Here is a 23,802-nt window from a genome sequence, read left to right as displayed (position 1 = left end):
TATAGATGTGACAGAACTACAAACACCGGAGGAGGAGTAGCAATGTTGGTGAGAACAGATCTGAAACACTACTTCAAAAGCAGATCCGACGAAACACAAGGAGAAACAGAAACAGTGACGATTGTTGCCGAATTAAATCCGTCAAAGAGTCGAAATTACCTCGGCATATAAGCGACCACCAAACAATTTATTGGAAGAGGAGATAAACAACATGTTGGAAGGAACAAACCCGAAAATCTGCATCGGAGATTTCAACTGTAAATCCCCATTATGCAACAGCAGAACAGAGAATAGAAATGGTAAAAAACTCAAGGATTTCGCCGAAAAACAAAATGCCATAGTGATTGGACCAGAGTTACCGACATATCTTGCTTTTGGTATAGGAATACCAGATGTAATAGATATCGCGATATTGAAAAACATAACTCAAGAATTCTCGATTGAAACTTTGGAAGATGGAACCTCAAACCACAATCCCGTGGAATTGACAATTGGAGAAGAACCAAGAGAAAAACTGATGGAAATAAGAGAATATACCAATTGGGCTGAATACAGCCATTTAATACAATCGGAAATAACAGAAATTCCAACAATAAGCACTCCAGAGGATCTGGAATGTGCGGTTGATAAACTAGAAGAGATTATATTGAAAGCTTACGAAAAAAGCACGAGAAGAGTGAAGAGACTAGCACCAAGTCATCCTCATGTCGATACGCCCAAAGAAGTAAAAGATCTTATACGAGAAAATCGAAGACTCAGAAGAATATATCGGATGAATTAAAATGATCTGAATAGAAGGAACCTCAACCGCCACAGCCAAGTTCTGAAAAATGCCCTGAAAGATCTAAGAACAAGCAGATGGAACAAAAGAGTTCAAGAACTGTATACAATCGATCATTCTGCATGGAGAATGCAAAAAAGACTACGAGGAGAAGAGACTAAAATTCCACCCCTACACGGAGAAAGGGGAATGGCGTATACCAATACTGATAAGGCAGGGAAATAATTAGAAGTTTGAAAAAGAGGAACGCTCCCGGAAGCGATAAAATAACGAATGTTATGTTAAAGAAATTACCTAGAAAAGGTATAGCCGCTCCAAAAAATATCGCGAATGGAATTATGAGAACAGAACACTACCCAGAAAAATGGAAAACAGTGGAAGTCATAGTATTCAATGAACCATTCAAAGAGAAGAAGTTCCCACAAAACCACAGACCGATAAGTCTACTGTCGGCGTTAGGAAAAGTAGTAGAAAGAATAATCGCCACGAGGCTAAATGAGGAAACCGAAAATCTGAAACTAATACCACCAGAACAGTTCGGATTCAGAAGAGAGCATTCAACAGAGCAACAATTATTAAGGCTCAGAGAGTACATAACAGAGGGATTTCAAAATAAACAAGCTACAGGTCTTGTTTTACTAGACGTCGCCAGAGCATTCGACAGAGTATGGCATGAAGGATTAATTTATAAGATGAGATGTGCTGGATATTCCATCAAAATATGCAAGTTGATCAGGAATTATCTCAAAAATAGAAGATTTTACGTGAAATTGGGAGGAGAATGCTCCTCAACGAGAAATATAGAGGGTGGAGTACCCCAAGGATCAGTACTTGGGCCACTCCTGTACAACATATACATCCACGATATTCCGAAAAATCCAAGAACCATGTTAACGTTATATGCTGACGACACAGGCATAGCAACTCGACACCCCAACCCAGAAGTAATAGAACGAGTTCTACAAGAGACGATTGACGATACAAATGACTGGTGCATAAATTGGAAAATCAAGCTCAATGGACAAAAGAGCCAAGCAATATTACTAGAGAAGAGAAGACTGCGACCCACAACGAAACTGGAAGTTGACGGTGAAGAAATCGACTGGAAAAATGAAGCCAATTATTTAGGAACAACGCTTGACTTGGAAAAGTCATATCAAACAAGCAATCGACAAAACGAAAGCAGCGATGAATAGACTCTATCCTCTGATAGGAAGAAGAAGCCACATGTCGAACCAATCAAAATTGAAGATAATCAAAGCCGTTGCTAGGCCTCAACTGACTTATGGATCAGTTGCCTGGGGTTTCGCGGCAAAGAGCCATATGAAAAGAATTCAGGCCACTGAAAACAAGCTGCTACGATGTGCAATAGATGCACCTTGGTTTGTCAGAAATAGATAGACTTATAGGGACCTAAAATGGGAAACCATAACAGAATTCATGAACAGAAAAGCAGTTTCTATCTGGAAGGGATTGAATCGGACACCGTTTCATGTCGGGTGGCGCTCGAGGTAAATATTATTCAGTAGAACACGCCAACATTGAATAAAGTTCCATCAATTTCAAACGTTCTCCACCGTAGAAAAATGCTATGTTGCTCCGATGAGGCCAAATGAGGCCGAAACCATGGTCAGCATCTGCTTTTCTTCGGTGGAGCGTACTCCATTTGGGGCCATGACGATGGCAAATTGGCTAGTTCAATTCAGATCGTAACACTTGTCGATATTCATATCGTCTGGTGGTATGCATCTGAATTTATTCTTATTGTTTATTTCTATGTTCCATTATATCAATTTGTGATGGTGGCCGTGTTGGCCAATCAATTCATTCTGTTCTCAGCACTCGATGCGTTCGTTTCATTTCAATTCCACTAACAATGTTGTCCACATTACTTTTTGCAATTATATACGAGTATTTTTAAAATTATCGCACTGCGTTTGAAATAATAATATGGTTTCAGATCTCACTAATGCCCACCAGCATTCTAATGGATTTGACTACATCAGCGAATTCCATCGGTGAAATTAGATTCAGTTCTTTCTTGTCTTCGTGTAATGAATTCAAAATATATTCCCATATTGTGTCACCAATGGAATCCGTTATGAGGTCAGCATGCATGAAATGATGACACACATAGGTAAATTAATTTTTTGTTGATTGAATGAATGTTCAATAAATCTACTTGTAGTGATAGAAATTCATACAACGATAAAGCTAAGAAAAATTAAAGTAAAAAAAAAGTTTTTGCACAAATGCAAGAGTACATACGATTTATCCAATATGTTTTCAGTCTCCTTGAATCTGCAAAATACAGGAAAAATTTAAAAGAGTGAGAATGAATGGAATTTAATACTCAAAAGAATCTTGTGGTCACTATTATATGAAAATATTGGTATCAACATTTATTAATTTGAATGTTTGAGTATCCACACAATGAAGAATTCGCCTCAAAAGGTATTGACGGAAGAATGCAGAATTTCGACTTAAACATTAGATTGATGTAGCCCATACTTGGTGAAAATCCATAAAGGAATTTGATTATGCGATTTTCGATTTTGCGATTTTCACAAAATGAGTTTTTAAACCACGACACGTGTTTCACTATCACAATGGCATCTTCAGGTGGGTGAAGATAAACCACAGACCTAATACTAAATATACAATATACAGGGTGTTTCCTAAATGAATGTCAATATTTATGGGGATGATTTTTGGGCCCATTTCAAGAAAAAAACTTCATATGAACATATGTCCCAAACGTTCTCACCTTCAGAGATACAGGGTGGTATTATTTAGACAGTCCACTGACTGTATTCAACTATGAGCAAATTTGATCTCTTGAATTTTTTTAGTCCGACGCACTACGTATGTCTCTGCTTGGTGATATTGTCATATGTATGTATTGAGGATATTGTTATGATTATGCACAGAAACGGTTTCTATTTTTTCGAGCGGAAACCGTGAATCGGACTGAAAAAAGTCAAGTGATCAACTTTGGTAAGAAATGATTGGGAATTTCAGAAATAATTTTTATTTCAGGAAAAATCTGTGGCATACCATCAATGTCTGCCAAAAGAGGTAGGTCAAATAACGTACGAACGCCAATGGTGGGAATTAAGAAAACAGTGATACATTAAAAAAAGTCCTCGTGATTCATAGTACACATGTATGACAAATTTCATTAAAATATTTGAAGTGGTATTTTAGATATTAATAATAAATGATTTATTTCTAAAAACTTCACTACCCAGTATCTCAAAAACTAAGACGTTTAGGACATATGTTCATATAAAGTTTTTTTCTTAAAATGGGCCCAAAAATCACCCCTATAATTATTGACATTCAATCAGGAAACACCCTATATATAAAATATATTATTAGGTCTATGAGATAAACTGAAATATTTGTTTCGGTACAACCACTGAATAAAATTTGAAGAATACACATCAACGTGTTATTTTTTTTTGTGTAAGAATTTTTGACTATCTGCCACATGCTTCATGTGGATATGATCGAAGAGTAACTTAACAAGATATATTTAGTCTTATTTTTATTTTACTTGAGCCATCTGCATTACGCAGAGTAAAGAGGAGTTGAATTTTCTGAATTGGATTGCAGATAGCGCTTGCACAACAACAACAGTAGATTGACTTTATACACCACATTGACGACAATAATCGATTTCGACCGTTAATGGCGGATATCTGTTTGCGTTTGTGTTTGAAAGTCTCGTCATTCAACGCGATCTGAAATATTCTGTTTAGAGGAAGTTATCGTCTTAAGGTTAAGATTCTTGCTCTTCTATGTACACATTCAATGGAGGATCTGAAACACGAATAAAACGGCAACAGTCTGAAATTCAGCAGCGCCAAAACTCTTTTACTGTATATAAAGTTCTTCTGAGAAGCAACTCTTTAACTTTCCTCTTGAAATGCGTAGCATTTAACGACTTTATCTCAGCTGGGAGTCGATCATATGGTTTAAGGCATATTAAGTTTGGTCCCTGTTGTTCCCTTTCGATTCAGGTTAACGGCAGGACGGATTTCTTTCTTCTCCTAGTCCCATAATCGTGGAAGTCTTAGTTTGTGTTAAATTCACTTTTATTTTTGTGGACATACTCAACTGCGGTAAGTATATAAACAGACATTATAGTAAGTATCCTCCCCCTCCTGAATATCTCTAGACAATTTATCCTATCAAGCCAACTAAACAGCGTCTTCAGAGCACGCTTCTGTTTCAGGAGCACCATGTGAGCATCCGTGGAGGCCCCCCACAGGACAACCGCATATGACTATGGAAGGTATAGGATAATAAGTGAGTTTTGCAGTGTCAGTATCAGCTATTTCCTTCATACTTCTCATCATGTAAATTGATGTGGAGAGTTTCCTTCATAGAGTCTCAATATAGTACCTCCATTTGATTGAAGCCTGAAACTCCACTCAATCTCACATTCTCTGGAAACAAGATGCTTTTTTCTAGTTTTGACATACAAAGTGAAACTTTTTGAAACTCATTGACGTTTTAAAACGTTTTACTTTTCGCAACCAGTTACACAAAATATTTCATAACTGATGATTAAGCGATACTTGCTTTCATATTAACGGTGTGAAAAATTGAATAATTTCCGTCACTAGACAATTTTGAAGGAATCTCCGAGAGAAGCTTTTAAAGACATTGTTTATTCTTTTAATTTGAATTCAAAGCAACATCATATTCAAAATTAGAAAAAATATTGTGTGAAACACGTTGGGAAACACTATTTTTCGTATTTTGCGTTTTTTTGCGCTCATTACGAAAAATAATTCTTTTCCCAACTGGTTGCACAATAATTATTTCACCACTACTAACAAGTAGGAAATATTCTTATTCAGTTGTGAAAAAACAATATGTTATATGAAATTTGGCTGCGGTGCACTATATAGAAATTCTAAATCAGAACTGCACCATAAATATTAAAAAAATATACAGGGTGGCCATTTGAAAACGAAACAGACGAGATTACAGACGAAATAAATTTTTTCGATAGAAATGCTCGGACATGTCGATTTCTGTTTCGAGGGGGACAACTTAAGATGTAGGTTACGGACGCATAGCGCTTCAACCCTTGCTACTACAACCCTCACCCCCAATTTTTGAATAGGGAAGATGGGGTGAGTGATACCTCATTTGAAAGGTATTTTTATAATGATTTCAGCACAGTAATTTTTTTTTCATTTTATGCATTAGTTCTCGAAATATTCATGCGTTAGTTAATTTTATCACTTAAATTAATTTTTTGCGAATAATTGACATTTCGTGCTTCCGAAACACCAAAATTTCCGTACTTGTATTTGAAATTGCAAAACATATACCACTGGGCAAATGAAGTCATACCGTACGTGTTAATGCTACTAGGGTCAGATGTTCGACTAGCTGTTTTATTCACTGAAATCATTCTCCAACTGTACGGTATCAGAACGATTTGAAGTATTGATCTAAGAAATAAGACTTCTCAAAGTAAAGTAAATAATTTATCAAAAACTCACATCACTTAATTAAATATTCAAATTGTTCACCATTAGCTTCCATACAATGAAATAAGTTTTGTTCGAAACGATGGCGCACATTTTGCAGCATTTCTGGAGTGATTTGACGACATTAGTTCACTATACGTCTTCCTAAATCTTCTATAGAATCGAGCTGAGTAGAGTAAATTTTACTCTTCAAGTGGCCCCAAAGAAAGAAATCTAGTGGTGACAGATCTGGCGATCTGGCTGGCCATTCAGTGGGACCCCTTCTTCCAATCCACCGATTTGGAAATCTTTGATCCAGATATTCTCGAACTGGTAAGGCGTAGTGAGTAGGAAATACTGCAAATTATATCGAAGATAATTTAGATTGAGTTTCAGCAAAATTGAGCTCCTTCGCAATACGCTTTGTTTGTTCGACATCTTGATTAAAGATTTCTATGTCAGTGGATTGGAGGGAGGAAGCCACAGTCATGGTTGTTTTGAGGCTCAAAATGTCGATTTTTCACAAAAAAACACTACAAGTGCCATGAAAACACCACTTCATTTTCAAATACTTAGTTAAGAATATTTCGAGAACTAATGCAATAAATGAAAAAACAATTACTGTGCTGAAATCGGTATAAAAATACCTTTCAAATGAGGTATCATTCACCCCATCTTCCCTATTCAAAAATTGGGGGTGAGGGTTGTAGTAGCAAGGGTTGAAGCGCTATGCGTTCGTAACCTACATCTTAAGTTGTCCCCCTCGAAACAGAAATCGACCTGTCCGAGCATTTCTATCGAAAAAATTTATTTCGTCTGTAATCTCGTCTGTTTCGTTTTCAAATGGCCACCCTGTATATCATCTATAATGGTTTGCCACGTGAGATCAGGGCATGTAGTAACCACAGAAGATTCGAAAATTTATTGTCCAAATATGTGAGGGAGAACTATAGCTGATCTATGTTTGAAGTTTTATTTTTTTTATTGAATTGTAGTAACTAGTATTTTTACTAATTAAAGGTATTATGACTTTAGCCATGCGGCTTTCACACTCCTCTCCAGAGGAAAATTCACTTATCCCAGATATCTCAGATATCAAAGGGATTAAGCTCTGTTGGAGCCCTTTCCAGGTTTTCGGGCTCGTGGTGGTGGTCGGGTCCGGGTCGCTCCTCGCCTCCCTGCTGTAGGTTGGATTCCTGCTCCACCCGCACTTCCTGTCGGAGCAGACGGTGTTAGTCTGCGTTTCCCATGTACTTGCGTACAGTTCTCGCCGTGCCGAGCAGTACCGCCTTCTGCATGACTCTATAGATATTTTCGTCCAACTGAAGTTTCCTCAAGTTCTCTAGTAGTTCCTTCGGTATCAGGCCTGTAGATGAAATGACAATAGGGATGGTCTTGACATCTTTCAGCTTCCACTGCCTCCTAGTCTGTTCCTCGAGATCTCTGTATTTTGAAATTTTTTCAGTGTGCCTATCTAGAAGATTGTTATTATTTGGAATTGCCACGTCGATGAATAGTGCTCTGTCCTCATCCTTATTGAGCAATATGAGGTCTGGTCTATTGTGGGTTATTTTCCGGTCTGTGAGAACCGTGCGATCCCAGTAGAGCTTGTGATGTTCGTTTTCGAGCACAGCATCGGGATGGTTATTATTATTATTATTATCTTAATGTTATTGGTGGAATCATTCACGGCAGTACGATAGTAGAATGAATAATGAATCTATAATTAATCTAATTGAGTCTCAGTGTATACCACGATTTGCAGTTCAAAATCTAAGTAGGATTCACGGTGCACTTTTCCTTGCAAATAACGTACGTCTGTTCGGCATTAGGGGCGGCATTTTAAGTTTGGACGAAAAAAATTCGCGTGTAAAAAAGTTCATAGCATCAAATAAATATCTAGTCGGAAGCAAATGCACAAATTTATCTAATATCCGAAATCATGAAAGGCGCCGCCGTCCTATAATACTAAATATAACAGTCACGGTAGTGGACACTTTTTTATTACAACTTATTAAGGTGTGACGAGGCAGATTTTACCCCGCCACGAAAAGGAAATTTCTTCACCGATACTTTCATGATAGGACCTGACTATCGAAGTATTTCGGAAGAAAACCGTTAAATTATCATAGGCGGGATCTACCGATTGATTTCATGTCATTGTTTTCCACCGACCAGTCCCATATTTGTAGCGGAGACGGTCTTTTGTTTTCAGAATTCATAAATTTTATAATTCTTTCCGTTCAACCGTAATTTCTCTGACTTGAGAGAGGTCTTTCAACTTTTTCAGTTTTTCCTTTTCTTCAATTGCTTCTGTCTCTTTCCGAGCCCGTTGATTTACCGAACAATTTGAGTTTATCCAATGGGAGACTGAGTAACCCATGGTGGGGACAGTTTTCCGGGGTACCTACTTCTTCGAGTTCCGTCGCTGAAGGTCAAGATCAGTATGAATCTTTGATGATAGGTGAACGAGTGGAGTGTGTGGAAAGTTAAAACCGTACTTACAAGACAAAGGAAAATCTAAGGCAAGTGATTCTTGAAATTATTACCGCTTCATTGCACCTTTATGGAATAATATTCCCTCTAGACATTTGCTTGGCTGAAAACCGTGAGCTAACCATTTTCTGCTGTATATAGTGCTTTCCGTTACCGTAGGGTGGCATTTGGGTCCCAGGAGGACGTTGGGCCCCCCTGACTTTTCCGATTCTTGAATATTTGACCGTTTCATCCCGATTTCCAACCGTTTGAATTATAGTTATAGGTTAGATTCGCCGAGCATAGAGTTGGGATTCCATCAACTCAAATACTCTCACCGCCGGAATCTGTGGTCGCTGTTTGACAGTCAGCCATCTTGAGGTCACCGAGAGAGAGAGAGACCGAAGGACACCGGATCATAGACAAACCACCGAGACAGAGATAGAGGGCGTACCCCGGTGAACTGGTGCTTTTAAATTTTGACCTGACTGAATTCCGTTTATTATTTTTAAAACCGTTCGTATTTTTCATTCAATTGTGGCTTGTCTTAGTTGAAATATTTTTCCGAAACCGTGCATGTTTCTTTACACTTAGTTAAATTGAGACTTGACTTACTTCCGTATATTTTTCCGAAACCGTGCATGTTTCTTTGCACTTAGTTTAAATGAGACTTGACTTACTTCCGTATATTTTTCCGAAACCGTGCATGTTTCTTTACACTTAGTTTAATTGAGACTTGTCTTACTTCCGTATATTTTTCCGCAACCGTGCATGTTTCTTTGCACTTAGTTTAATTGAGACTTGACTTACTTCCGTTATTTCTCCGAAACCGTGCATATTACTTTACACTTACTTTAGTTGAGACTTGACTTACTTCCGTATATTTCCGAAACCGTTCATTTTCCTGAAGTGAAATTTTGCCAGCCGTCCTGCGCCGACCAGACCCAGCCGTTGACGTCCACGATTTAGTGTACCTGCATATTTTCTTTTTGTGTACAGTTTATTTTAATCGAAATAAATAGTTGAAAATTTATTTTTGTTGCCAATTATTTTGCCAGTGAGAGTCTATTTCTTAAATCAGTTTCATCTAAGAGTTTAGTTAGAAGAGGTAAGTAATCTTTCTGACGCCTAAAGACCGTTGAAAAGCAGACACTTAGAAGACGCTACCGCCTTAGTCTTCATCGATACCCTTCTCCACTAATACTCAAGTCTACCCGGGCTCTCCAATTCTTTGGGGATTCTGTGAGAGACGTGGGGTTTGACTGATTGCCCCACTGGCGCCCGAGCAACCGTAAGGAGCAGCCAGAGTACGAAAAGTCTGTCACAAAGGATATAACTTATCAAGTTTATCGGCATTTTGTTTCAAGAGCGTTATCCCATTACCGATCGTTTTTTGGTTTCAAGGTGGCTTCTTTGATATTTCTGAAAGGATTTTTATTTTCAATTCTCCAATACAATTACATGGTTGTTTTCCGAAAGGGGTGCAAGATACAACCAAGTTTCCAAATTCTTATTCTATAGAAATATACGAGAGGCTCATAAATTTTCGAGATTCATATTATTTTATGAATTAATTATCAAAAAGTAATTTCCGGATTTCATTATAATTGTGCGAAATTTGTTTCTGGATTATGATCCATGAAAGACACATTTATGTAATTGTTTCGTCCCGACACTGAGGAGATCACTTTCAGCCCATCCTTTATTTTTCATTGTTTTTTTTTATTCCTCTGCAAGTTTGAAAAAAACTGGACACATAAGGCTGAACAGATGTCACCATATCATTATTGAGATAAACTCGCTTCGCAAACGATCTCGTTAAAAATTCGCTCGTTAAACCCCATACTATCTCGCTTATTAAACCCCAAAACTCAATACAAACTCTCCAGATATTACTTCCAAATTTAAGTTTAGTGTTAAGTGCTCGCCGAAGTCTAAGACGAACATTTTCGGACGATAAGTGATATAGTGGCCAGGACCTACATCAGAAACCATTCCCGAGGTGCAAGTGACCGTGAGGGTCGGTAAGTTCAGCCTCTCAACAAAAAATACAGTCCACTAACATCGAACATAAATTTGATCCTTGCAGAGCCGGATATAAATGTGTTAATTTGCCGATGTTCATTAATTTGCTTTCATTTTGCAGTGTTCGCCATTTTTGCTAACGTCATCATTTCCATTTCGGAAAACTCGCGCATTGTATATATACACCTCTCTTTCTTTTGCTCTCTCTCTTTCATAATTTGAATTATTTCATTTCAAAAAAGCCCCACTCTAAAACAACTCGATTACGCTTAGTGGCATCTCACTCTGGCTTTGATACCTCTCTCTCACGCTCTGATACCTCTCTCTCACGCGTATCTCTGCGTATAGTTTAAATTTTCATTCAGGTTTTCTGTTCGAATAATTATTATTTGTTTACATTTCTCTCAGTGAAATTCTTAACTTCTAATTCTCGAAATGGGAGATCGAAACTAAAGAACCTTCTAGCACAAAGGGATTTAGAATGTACAAAATTAGAAGATCTAAAAAGGATCGCAGATTATGCATTATCAGATATAGAGGTACATCGAAATTTTAAATGCAGGTACAAACATATCGAAGATATTTTGAAAAGTTTTGAGACATTTAACACTGCTATAGTTTCAATTGTTTCGGGAACTGAAGGTGGGGATCTCAAGCAGCATTATGATGCTTTGTCTACATTAGGGATAAATATTACAGAGTTCAGGCTATTTACTCTCAATTATTCGAAGATAAATTGGAAACTTCCAAATCAGAGGAAGAAAATTCATCACATAGTAAGGTTAGATTGCCAAAGTTGGAGTTGCCGACGTTTGATGGCGATATAAGAAATTGGCAAACGTTTTGTGACGTTTTCGAATCTTTAATTCATAATCATAACAACCCAACCCTATCAAATGTTGATAAGTACGGCTATTTGCTATCTTGTCTGAAGGGAAATGCGCTTTCAGTTGTGAAATGTACCCCCTTAACTGGTAATAATTATATTATCGCCTTTAACGCTCTCAAAAAACGTTATGAAAATAAGAGATTGATAGCAACGGCTCATTGGCACACTATTACCAAATCTAAACCTGTTAATGTTAGTGAAAATCCTCGCGCACTACGAAATTTAATTGACACTTTTTCTGAAAATTTTAAGGCTTTGGAAAATCTCAAGTTTCCCGTCAAGGAGTGGGATTTTGTAATGTTTAATATGCTCATTGAACGTATAGATTCCACGATGCAAACAAAATTTGAATTAGAATGTGGTTCGAACATAATTGTTCATAATTATTACCAAACCTTGTTTACCTTTTTGGAAAATCAGTGTAACGCCTTGAATAATGTCGCCTTGTGTAGTTCACATCCTAACAAGTCATTTACTCATATCCCTAAGGCTCCTAAAACAGGAACTAGCTCCAGTTTTCTTGTGAATTCCTCATTTTCACTGAGTTGTAATCTATGCTCAAAACCTCATCGTATATATACGTGTAACGATTTTCTTGCACTTTCGGCTAGGGAAAGATATGCCCTAGTTCGAGATAAAACGTGGTGTATAAATTGTTTGGGTTCTAAGCACTTAGCTTCGAATTGTAACTCGAAATCGGTTTGTAAAAGGTGTTCCCGATCACATCACTCTTTGCTTCATTTTGATGAATCAAATCCATCTAAGAGCGTTGCTAATAAAATTCACCCAACTAAGACAGAATCGAATCATTCTGAAAATACGATTAGTTCACCCATTATCAATGCCTCTACAAATTTATTAGCAAATTCTAAAGGTATTGTTCTCTTGTCAACAGCAATTTTTGATATTTTGGATTTTTCTGGTGAATGTAGGCCCGTACGTGTTTTGCTCGACAGCGCTAGCCAGTCTTCGTTTATCACCAAGAAATGTTGTGATAGATTGGGACTGCCTGCATTTTCCCTCTCTATAAATATAAAGGGCGTGGGTCAAACAAGTGCCTCAGCAGATCAGGGTGTTTCGTGTACTTTGAAACCTCATGGTTTGGACACTCCCATATTAAATGTTGATTTAATTGTTATTCCTCAAATTTGCTCGAACATGCCATGCTCAACAATTCCCATAGAGAAATTCACAAAATTTTGTAACCTCAAATTAGCTGATCCTGAATTTAATGTGTCGGGTCCAGTAGATTTGTTGTTAGGTGCAGATACTTTCGCTCATATTGTAAGAGGTACAACGATTAAAGGTTCGCTCAATGAACCAGTTGCTCTCGATACCATTTTTGGGTTCGTCATAATAGGCAAAGTTGATTTTCCTCTTCCAACGGTCAACTCATTCGTCAGTTATACAGATAATTCTCTTGAAGATTTCGTTAGGAAATTTTGGGAACTCGAACAGATTCCACCTCGCATACGTCTCCTCTCCCGAAGATTTGTTAGCAGAAAAAATGTTTTGTGATACTCTTACTCGCAGTCCCTTCGGTCGATTCATTGTGTCCCTGCCTTTCCACAACCTCGACCCTATATTCGAAAACTCCCGTGACATAGCTCTTCGGCGTTTTTTATCTTTGGAAAAACGCCTTCTTCTGAATCCAATCCTTTATCAGCAGTACCGGCACTTTATGCAGGATTATGTGGATCAAAATCATATGGAAGTAATCTCGGACCCCCCCACTCCTTCGACGTATTTTATACCTCATCATTGTGTGTTGAAACCTGAAAGCGTTACTACCAAATTACGTGTTGTATTTGACGCATCTCAGAAGGCGTCAAATGGTTTTTGTCTCAATGACACTCTGCTTCGAGGTCCTAAGCTTCATCAGGATGTCTCTTGTGTACTCACCCGTTTTCGCCTCCATTCTGTTTGCTTCACTGCCGACATTCGTCAAATGTTCAGGCAAGTACTCGTGGCCCGTGAGCATCAGGATTTTCAACGCATATTATGGCGCTTTTCTCCTTCTGAGCCCATAAAAGAATGTCGCTTGAGAACTTTGGTGTTTGGTATCAAGAGTAGTCCCTTCCTGGCCATGCGTTGTATCCGACAATTGGCTAAAGAGCAGTTACGAATTCCCTGAGGCCTGCGCTGTCCTCCAGGATGATATTTTCGTGGATGACATAGTATCAGGTAGTGATTCGCTTTCAGGTGCTATTCAGCTGCAGACGCAGCTCACTGAAGTTTCAAGCAGAGCAGGCTTTGAACTTCGTAAGTGGAGCAGTAACAATGCTGATATGCTTCAGCACCTCACAGCTTCTGTTTCTAATTCGCAACCCCTCACTCTTGATTTGGAGCCTGACTCTGTTATAAAGATATTGGGACTTCAGTGGAATCCTTCGACTGATGCATTTTCTTATAGCGTGCAGCCTATCAGTAAAACTTGCACAAAACGCAATATTCTCTCTGAATTGGCCCGTATTTATGATCCCCTCGGATTTCTAACACTATTTGTTCTGTATTTGAAGCATCTTATCCAGAGGTTGTGGACTTTAGGTTTGGACTGGGATGATGCCCCTCCCAAGGATTTGGTGCAGATGTGGTCGTTGCTAAAGTCTGAAATATGTCATTTGACTGGCATTGCAATTCCCCGATTAATCATTTCAGCTAAGATGCGCTCGTGTCAACTACATGGCTTTTGTGATGCGAGTAATGTTGGTTATGCGGCGGTTGCGTATGTTCGCGTTGTAGATGAGCTGGGTCACATCGCCACCCACCTACTCTGTGCAAAATCGAGGGTTGCACCACTGAAGAGGGTGTCAATACCTCGATTGGAACTTTGTGCAGCTCTTTTACTCGCTGAGCTGCTGGACAGAGTCCAAGTTGTATTTGGGACGAAGCTAGTTTTCGATAAGGTGTTTGCATATTCAGACTCCAACGTTGCGCTCTCGTGGATACGCAGCAGCCCCCATAAATGGACTTGTTTTGTTTCTAATCGAGTCCCTCTCATTCAGGAAAAGGTACCACCATCTGTATGGAATCACGTGACTTCTGGTGATAACCCCGCTGACCCTGCCTCCAGAGGAGTCACTCCAGTCGCTCTTTTGAAACTCTCTCTATGGTGGGCGTTACCTTCTTGGTTGCAGTGGCTCGAGTGTGATTGGCCTACGAACCACAAATTTTCGTGAAACAGACGAGGAGAGGAGGCAATCGGTGTTCGCTACCATTATTGATGAGGAGAAAGATTTTTTGCAGAACCTTCTTGATAATGTGTCCTCGTTCCCCAAGGTTCAGAGAGTCGTCGCTTATGTGAAAAGGTTTGTTTTCAACTGTAGAAACCCTAACGTTGCTCTCAAGGGCACTGTTACTTCCAGGGAGTTAGAGTCAGCTCTAACGGACCTCATAAGGTCAACGCAGATTTCTGCCTTCTCAAGAGAGATGCTCCTCTTGAAAAAGGGGAATTCTCTTCCAAAATGTTGGAGGAAATTAACCCCGTTCCTTGATAAGCTGGGTATCTTGAGGGTGGGCGGAAGATTGGTGAACTCTCGCCTAGGCTACGATCAGGTTCACCCTATTCTCTTACCAAGTCGCCACAGGTTCACCGAATTGATGATTGAGTATACCCACAGAAAATACTTACATGCTGGTTCGCAAACGCTGAACAATTTGATAATTCAACGCTACTGGATCTTCTCGGCAAAAAGAACTATTCGTAGAATATTGGCTAAGTGTAACCGGTGTTTTCGAGAAAGACCCTTATCCTCACAACCCCTAATGGGTGATCTTCCGGCTGTTCGTGTTACCCAAGTTAAACCTTTTTTGAACGTCGGTGTAGATTATGGCGGACCCTTTTCCATAATCATGAATCGTGTTAGAGGTACTAAGACTTTGAAAGCATATATTTGCCTTTTTGTTTGCATGGTTACCAAAGCCATTCATCTAGAATTGGCGTCGGATCTCTCTGCAGACACTTTTCTCGCTGCCTTACGAAGGTTCATATCGCGAAGAGGACAATTTCTTTACATATATAGTGATCAGGGTACTGCCTTTCGTGGAGCTGCTAATCAGCTCAGGAAGTTGATGAAGGAAGCTGCTGATACAGAAAATATTGATTTTCACAATATTCCTCCAGTTTCGCCAAATTTTGGGGGTATCTGGGAAGCCGGCATAAAGTCGGTAAAAACGCATTTAATTCGCGTAGTAGGAGATCAACGTCTTACGTACGAAGAGTTTAACACCGTTTTAGCTCAAATTGAAGCAGTGTTGAATTCACGCCCTATATCGCCTTTAAGCACGGATCCAAACGATCTGAATCCTCTCACACCCAGTCATTTTTTGACGTTAGCCCTCTTAAATTCGTTGCCTGAGAATGACTTGCTAGATTGTAATATGAATAGATTGTCACGATGGCAGCTGGTGCAAAAAATAAGCCAAGAATTTTGGTCTCGATGGCATAAAGAGTACCTGCATACGCTACTGCAACGCTCTAAATGGACCAATCCCTCTGTACCCATTGAGCTTAATACTTTGGTCTTACTAAAAGACGAATTGTCTCCTCCTCTTAAGTGGCATTTGGGCAGAGTAAATGAACTCCATAGTGGCGCAGACAAGGTGACACGAGTGGTCACTGTTAAAACTCTAAAGAGGAATTTTAGGCGCCCTGTAAGTAAGGTGTGCCCCTTACCCAGTCAATAATCATTACCGAGGCCAAAGAAGGAGAGTTGTATATATAGTTTTTGTTTTTTTTCTCGCTCCCTTTTTGTATTTTTCCCTTTTTTTTTTGTAAAATTATTTTGTAATTTTAAGTGGGCGGTATTTTTCGTCCCGACACTGAGGAGATCACTTTCAGCCCATCCTTTATTTTTCATTGTTTTTTTTTATTCCTCTGCAAGTTTGAAAAAAACTGGACACATAAGGCTGAACAGATGTCACCATATCATCATTGAGATAAACTCGCTTCGCAAACGATCTCGTTAAAAATTCGCTCGTTAAACCCCATACTATCTCGCTTATTAAACCCCAAAACTCAATACAAACTCTCCAGATATTACTTCCAAATTTAAGTTTAGTGTTAAGTGCTCGCCGAAGTCTAAGACGAACATTTTCGGACGATAAGTGATATAGTGGCCAGGACCTACATCAGAAACCATTCCCGAGGTGCAAGTGACCGTGAGGGTCGGTAAGTTCAGCCTCCCAACAAAAAATACAGTCCACTAACATCGAACAGTAATGCTACCGGGTCGCCTGTGGTGCCCCTAAAGACTCGGCGCCCGTGGGCCTTGCCCATTCTGCCCCTGAGGGTGGCGCGGCCCTGTTTGCGTTGAACGCCTCAATGACACATTCAAGAACATCTACAATCGCGGCTAATGTTGATTTTCGTTTTCGGAATCTATGCCGGCATTCGTTCGTAAAACTATTTTTTTCAAGGTACTCCGCAAGTCTATTTCTAATGATGCGCTAAAAATTTTGAACACAAATTGGAAACACAGAGATCGGTCTATAGTTCGCTGGATCTGATCGCTCACCCTGCCTATGCTTAGCTCTCTTCATATGGAAAGACGCCCTGTACAATACACAGATTAAAAATGTGGCAGAGTTCAGAACTTCCCAAGATTTGGTAAAGTTGTTGACTGTCTTCGTCCTTTCTTACCTCCGCTATTATTCTTGCAGCCTCGAACGTTTTCCTCAAATCGTTTAATGCCGGTGTCATCGTCATGTGAAATCTCTCCTTGATATTAATTCTTCTTTCGGGAAACGAGGATTCAAACAACTGCATTAAACACACATGAAACTGCCGATATCTCGAAATCCTCATTGAAGCACCTCTCCCATTTAACAGCTCCAATCAGCTCAATAAACTTACATATATTTTCTTCATTGAAAATTCTCACTTTTCTTGTTTTAATGTTCTTCCAGGTATCCCAGAAATCCTAGTTATCTGCAACACCTAAGCACGATAATCAGAGAAATGCGGCTCTATCGTTGAGAACCCCCTTGTTCCGTTTTCTAATGCGAGATCAAAGTATCAAGAGTTCAGTTGCTATAGATAATAATAAAAAAAAGATAGATGACAAGCTATTTTGTCTAGAGGAGTAAAAAATTGTAGAGCTACGAATAATAAACGTTCTGCTTATAAAATTGAAATAGTCTTTATTACTTGAAACTGTATATTTTTGGCGAACGTGACAGGACTACATTTAAGACATCTTTCAAGTAAGAATTATGGATAGGGCTAAGAAAGCAAGAACAGTTCAGCGAAGAATCTTCACAAAGATCTACAATAATATTGAAAGCCAGATTTCCAATGGGAATTTTGATAATGATGAAGTTAAAGCGGCTTTTCAAGTTCTGGAGAGTAAATATGAAGAGATCAGGACCTTAAACAAGGAGGTGTGAACTTCATGATAGAAGAAAATATGAGTGACACCGATATTGAAACAGATTGTGATAGTGTGGAAGAATATTCATTGAAATTCAATGTTATGAAAGAAAGATTTTCATCTTCCACAGATAGAGTTGAAAAAGTTTGGTGGTGATATTCGAGATTGGCTGCATTTTTGGGGATTATTTAAGAAACTGGATGAAGATCCCACCATGGACAATGAGGAGAAATTTCAGTACCTAATTCTATCGACAATACCTAGGTCAAGAGCAAGAACTGTCGTGGAGAGTTTTCCACCCACCTTCGAGAATTATCCTAAGGCAATTGAGGCTCTGAAGTCCCGGTTCGGAAGAGAAGAACTCCTTATTGAATTATATATAAGAGATTTGATAGGATTACTTACATCAAACACAAAGTCCCTGTCAATCAAAGATTATAGAGTAGAAAGATAGGAAACGCCCTCATATCGCTAGTACTAAAAACCGACTACATTTTGGCCAGTGAAAACACGCGTGACAATGAGATGGCGCTAAAAACGCACTGTCAATACAGGAAAACTTTTTGATAACAGTTTTCTGTTTTTTAATTGAGGGGCGCGAAATTCGAATTCTATTTCTCGTATTGCATTCCAATATTGACTTTGTTTCTATCAGAAAACAAACATCCTGAGCAACAAAATAAAAGTATTGTTTTGTTTTGTGATCAGGATGTTAGTTTTCATCTAAACATTGTTCGGAATCAATTGATATCAACGAAAAACGCTGTTGGATGTGCTATATGTTTATTTGCAATTCATAAAAAATTTACAAAAATTGAAATAGTGGGCAGTAAATGAATCTTTAACTAGGACACTAAAGTATATGGTGATCTGCTATACATACCATCATAGCATACATATTCCAGTAACTTACATATGTAGGTATTATTAAAAGAATTTTCAGAACCACACTTAAAAAAAACCTTACAGACATATGCAAGACCTGTATGTCAGTATAGTTTCTTGGTGCTTTTTTTATGATTTCCTTATGATATGTCTCTTCATGACACAATATACAAATTGATTAATGAATGAACAAAACACTCACAGCAGGTTTCATAAAACTTTGACTTTCTAAACAACAATTTGACAGTCACTCGGTTCCCAAATGGAAATCAATAAAACCTCTGCATTTCTGAATATATTGAAAGAGTAGCAATTGAGAATCATTGAATGGACCTATAAATATCATCATTTCCCCTTAATAGGCCGTTCATGCAAGGGATGCTTTATGCATACAACAATTTACGTCGATGAACAGTTCTCAATTGACCTGCAGTAAAATGTTCATTGCACATGGTGTAGTAAGTAGTGTTCGCTGAATTAATTGTCTGAGAATTTTATCCACTTCGGAGCACTGAAAATTAGAATCAATGAATGACCGATTCACATGTTACGACTTTTAATACTTACACTTCCATTTTCCTTAGTTGAGTGAAAAACTTAATCACGTAAAATACATTTTATTATTTGATCCACCGTTTTTCACCATTCAATAATTTTCGAACAATATTTTGATGTTTTCACCAAGAAATAAGACGAAAAAATTCAAAAATCAGCAACTAGAACGAGCTAGATAAACAAAAAGCGGTACGAGAATCAAAACATTCAAAACCTCTTTGATCGAAATTGACGTCTGAAATCTTAAAAAATTTCATATATTTCTGCAAATGGCACTCAAATTAATATTTTAACCAGTCCTAGCGTCTTAAAAACGCGTGACACACAGATAGCGCTCAAATCGTTTTAGTCGCCTCGTTTCCCATCTTTCTACTCTATAATCTTTGCTGTCAATGTTATATGACAAGTTGGAATGTCAGTTGAGAGCTCTTGAATCACTGGGAATCACATCAGATAAATGTTCAGCCATGTTATTTCCATTGGTAGAATCCTTTCTTCCTGAGGAGCTCTTGCGGATATGGCAGCGTTCGTATTCGGCAGATACAGCGGCAGCGAAATCTCAAGACAAACTGAAGAAACTTATGGATTCTATAAGGAATGAAGTTGAAAATGAAGAGAATGTTTCAATGGCGAAGTCAGGAGTAGGATCTGCTAGGGTGAAGGAACAGAAGAAGATGATGACGACGGAAAACAACAAAACAACTCCTTATACAGCTTCTGAACTCGTGACCACAAATAACGAAGTTGTTTCTTGTATTTTTTGCGGACGTTCAGAGCATAAGAGTTTTGAATGTTCGAATTCACAAGGTATTTCTCTTTCTGATAAAAAACGGCTCATTTTAAAAAAAAGATACTGTTTCATATGTCTCAGACGTGGTCATACCGCCAAGAAATGTAAAGTTCACATGAGATGTGAAAAATGTCGAAAAAGACATTACTTCCAACTTCCAACGAACGAGTCTAGTGCTTGTAAAGGAAATTCATTGACTAGTCTCACTCGAACAACGGGAGTTTTTTTGCAAACACTCGTAGTTATTCTCAGAGGAAGTAATGGGTTTGAACGCCGAGGCAGAGTTTTAATTGATACAGGTTCTCAAAGATCTTGAAACGTACAGCGAAAGAATTAGGATTACCAGTTCAGTGTGAGGAAACAATTATTCACTGTTTATTTGGGGGTTTGAATACAGGTGAAAGCAGTCACAATTCATATCAAATATTTTTGTGCGATTTGGGTAGAAAATATTTTTGAAATTTCCTTACTTTAGACCAGGAGAGAATTTGTGGTAGAAGCGGTTCCGTGTGTCAAAGTTCTCTAGTAGAAAATTTATTGAATAATGATGTGATCATAAGGGACGATGAGATACTCGAAGTAAAAATTTTAATAGGGGCAGATGTTGCTGGTAAATTATTGACAGGTAAAATTATTCAGTTACCTTCAGGAATTACAGCAGTTGAAACGTTTTTGGGTTGGACTCTGATGGAAAAAAATAATGTTTCGAATTGCGATCAAACTTCAACTGGTAATGTTATGTATAGTACTTCAATGCTTGTAGATGATTTGAAAATCAAGGATTTATGGGATTTGAATATTTTAGGTATTAGGGATCCAGTTGAATCAAAATCTAGAGAAGAGATGGAGCAAGCAGCATTGAGGAATTTTAAAGAAAATGGAGCAGTTGTATCTGATGGTAGATATGTTGTTCATCTTCCATGGATCGAAGGACATCCACCGCTTCCATCAAATTACAAATTGGCTGTTCGTAGACTCAATTTTACAATTAGTAAGCTGATGAAAGATAGGTATTACTCAAAAGTATGAAGATGTGTTGAAAGATTGGTTGTCTGAAGGTATCATTGAAAAAGTTTTAAACGCGGAGACTGGTATTAGTGGTCATTATTTACCTCACAGGCCAGTATTGAAAATGAATAGTACTACTCCAGTTCGACCAGTTTTTGATGCTTCTGCGCATGAGAAACACAGTCCTTCTTTGAATAGTTGCTTGGAAAAGGGCATGAATTTAATTGAGCAGATTCCTTCAATTTTATTTCGATTCAGATTTAGAAGATACGGTGTTGTTGCTGATATTAAAAAGGCATTTCTTCAGATAAGTTTGAGTGAGTCTGATCGAAATTATTTAAGATTTTTCTGGAAGGAACCTGATGGTAATCTATGTGTGTTCAGGCATCGTCGAGTAGTGTTTGGAGTAATAAGTAGCCCATTTCTTTTAGGTGCTGTAATTCAATACCATTTACAGAAAGAATTGGAAAATTCTTTGAGAGACAAGTGTTCCTTTTCATGTTATGTTATAGAAAAACTCATGAATAGTTTCTACGTTGATAACTGTGTAACCAGTGTAGATAGTGAGGAGGAACTTCTGAATTTCATTACGAAAGCTAAAGATATAATGAGTAAAGCTAAATTTGATTTGCGGAGGTGGGAGCATAAAAGTTCTTTTTACCCATCTGATAGAATCGACAGTACTACTAATGTACTTGGTTTACTATGGGATAGAGAGGAAGATACATTAGCCATAAATTCCAGTAACTGGGGCAATCTGAAGTTTGAGAAAATAACTGAAAGAACTATTTTATCGATAGCACATAGAGTATTTGACCCCATTGGTTTTACTTGTCCTGTAACTGTTTACCCCAGATTGTTGTTACAGCTCACCTGGAAAGAGAAAATTGGTTGGGATGATGAGTTGGATGGACCAATCAAGAGTGAATTTCTGAAGTGGTTTGAAGGAATATCATGTTTGTCTTCAATAAGAATCCCTCGATACTTTTCAGCTTACAAGAATAGCAGATGGTTGAAACTAGTAATTCATACATTTTGTGATGCATCTCAATCTTCTTATGCTGCCGGTTTCTTTTTGCGAATTCAGACGAAATCGGGCGTTGTTGTTCAGTTGCTTCAAGCTAAGTCCAAAGTTGCTCCTTTGAAAAAGATGTCTATACCGCGTTTAGAACTCATTGCGGCTACGATTGGATCGCGTCTAGTTAGAAATTTATATGAATCGAATGTTTTCCATGATGCTGAATATTATTTTTGGACAGATTCTTCTACAGTATTGGGTTGGATTAGACAAGACCAACAGTGGGCTATATTCGTTCGAAACAGAGTCGATGAAATTTTGAAAGTTTCTTCAAAGGAACAATGGAGATTTGTTCCAGGGGCTATGAATCCTGCTGACTTACCTTCCAGAGGATGCACAGCTAAAAAATTGTTAGATTCTGCATGGTGGGAGGGACCTGAATGGTTGAGATATTCAGCAAGTTATTGGCCCACAGATAGTTTCTGCTATGACGAGGAGTTAGTAGCACGAGAGAAGAAAAAGTTTACCATTTCTTGCGTTATTAATAGCAAAACTGATGACTGGTATTATAAATATTTTTCAATATTCCACAAAACAGTCTACATGTTGGGTGGATTAGACGATTCCTTCATAATTGTAAGTACCCTAACGATAAACATTGTGGATTTTTATCAGTTGAAGAGATAAATGATGCAGAATTGGTTATTTTTAGATTGATTCAGCATGATTCATTTAGTACTTTGAATGATTCTATTAAGAGTTTATTATATATTAAGAAACAGAAATATCCAATATCAAAGATAAAGAGCATGAAACTCAGGTATCAGAAAGAGCAGATAACATTTTGAATCGAATATTCAGAACTCGAAAAGGTTGTCAAACAGTCAAAAAATGTTCGGCTTAACTTTGTCATTTGCAGTTTTCAATTGTTCAAACGAATGTTGCTATTTCATGAAAACTTATAATATAGCAAGGTGGGAGAATGTTCCGTTTTCTAATGCGAGATCAAAGTATCAAGAGTTCAGTTGCTATAGATAATAATAAAAAAAAAGATAGATGACAAGACATTTTGTCTAGAGGAGTAAAAAATTGTAGAGCTACGAATAATAAACGTTCTGCTTATAAAATTGAAATAGTCTTTATTACTTGAAACTGTATACCCCTGATATCCCGCAATGTACTTGTAAGTATATTATCGATACACGAACCACCATTTGAACTGTAACGAGACTGTTCAGAGTATATAGAATCCATAACGAATGAGTTGAAAACATGAATGAGCTGCTCTCGTTGACTCGAATATTTCATAAAGTTCACATTGAAATTTCGTGCTACAATCATGCGTTCAATTGGATACTTGCTGTTCTGACGGCTGAAGATTCGAAAACCTTTTCCTTCGAATAATCTACAGGATATTTTAGCGTTTTGTAGTGTATTCCCTTCTTTATAAGAATTGCGCTTCCAATATAGGGGGATCAGCGACAGAAAGAGCCTGCTACCAGATGATCCCCAA

The 23,802-nt window shown here is 38.0% G+C and overlaps 1 protein-coding gene across 1 annotated transcript in view; it reads right to left on the bottom strand.

Moving 5' to 3' along the window:
* Positions 1-23,802, bottom strand: part of LOC123313577 (cAMP-specific 3',5'-cyclic phosphodiesterase, isoforms N/G-like) — a 411,318-nt gene that overhangs the window by 177,750 nt on the left and 209,766 nt on the right. The window contains exon 4 of the mRNA XM_044898521.1: positions 3,050-3,082. Coding sequence (XP_044754456.1) covers positions 3,050-3,082 — 33 coding nt within the window. The remainder of the gene's footprint in view (positions 1-3,049; positions 3,083-23,802) is intronic.

Source organism: Coccinella septempunctata, chromosome 5 (assembly GCF_907165205.1).
Source record: "Coccinella septempunctata chromosome 5, icCocSept1.1, whole genome shotgun sequence".
Taxonomy (NCBI): Eukaryota; Metazoa; Arthropoda; class Insecta; order Coleoptera; family Coccinellidae; genus Coccinella; species Coccinella septempunctata.
This window is presented reverse-complemented; position numbering and strand designations above follow the sequence as displayed.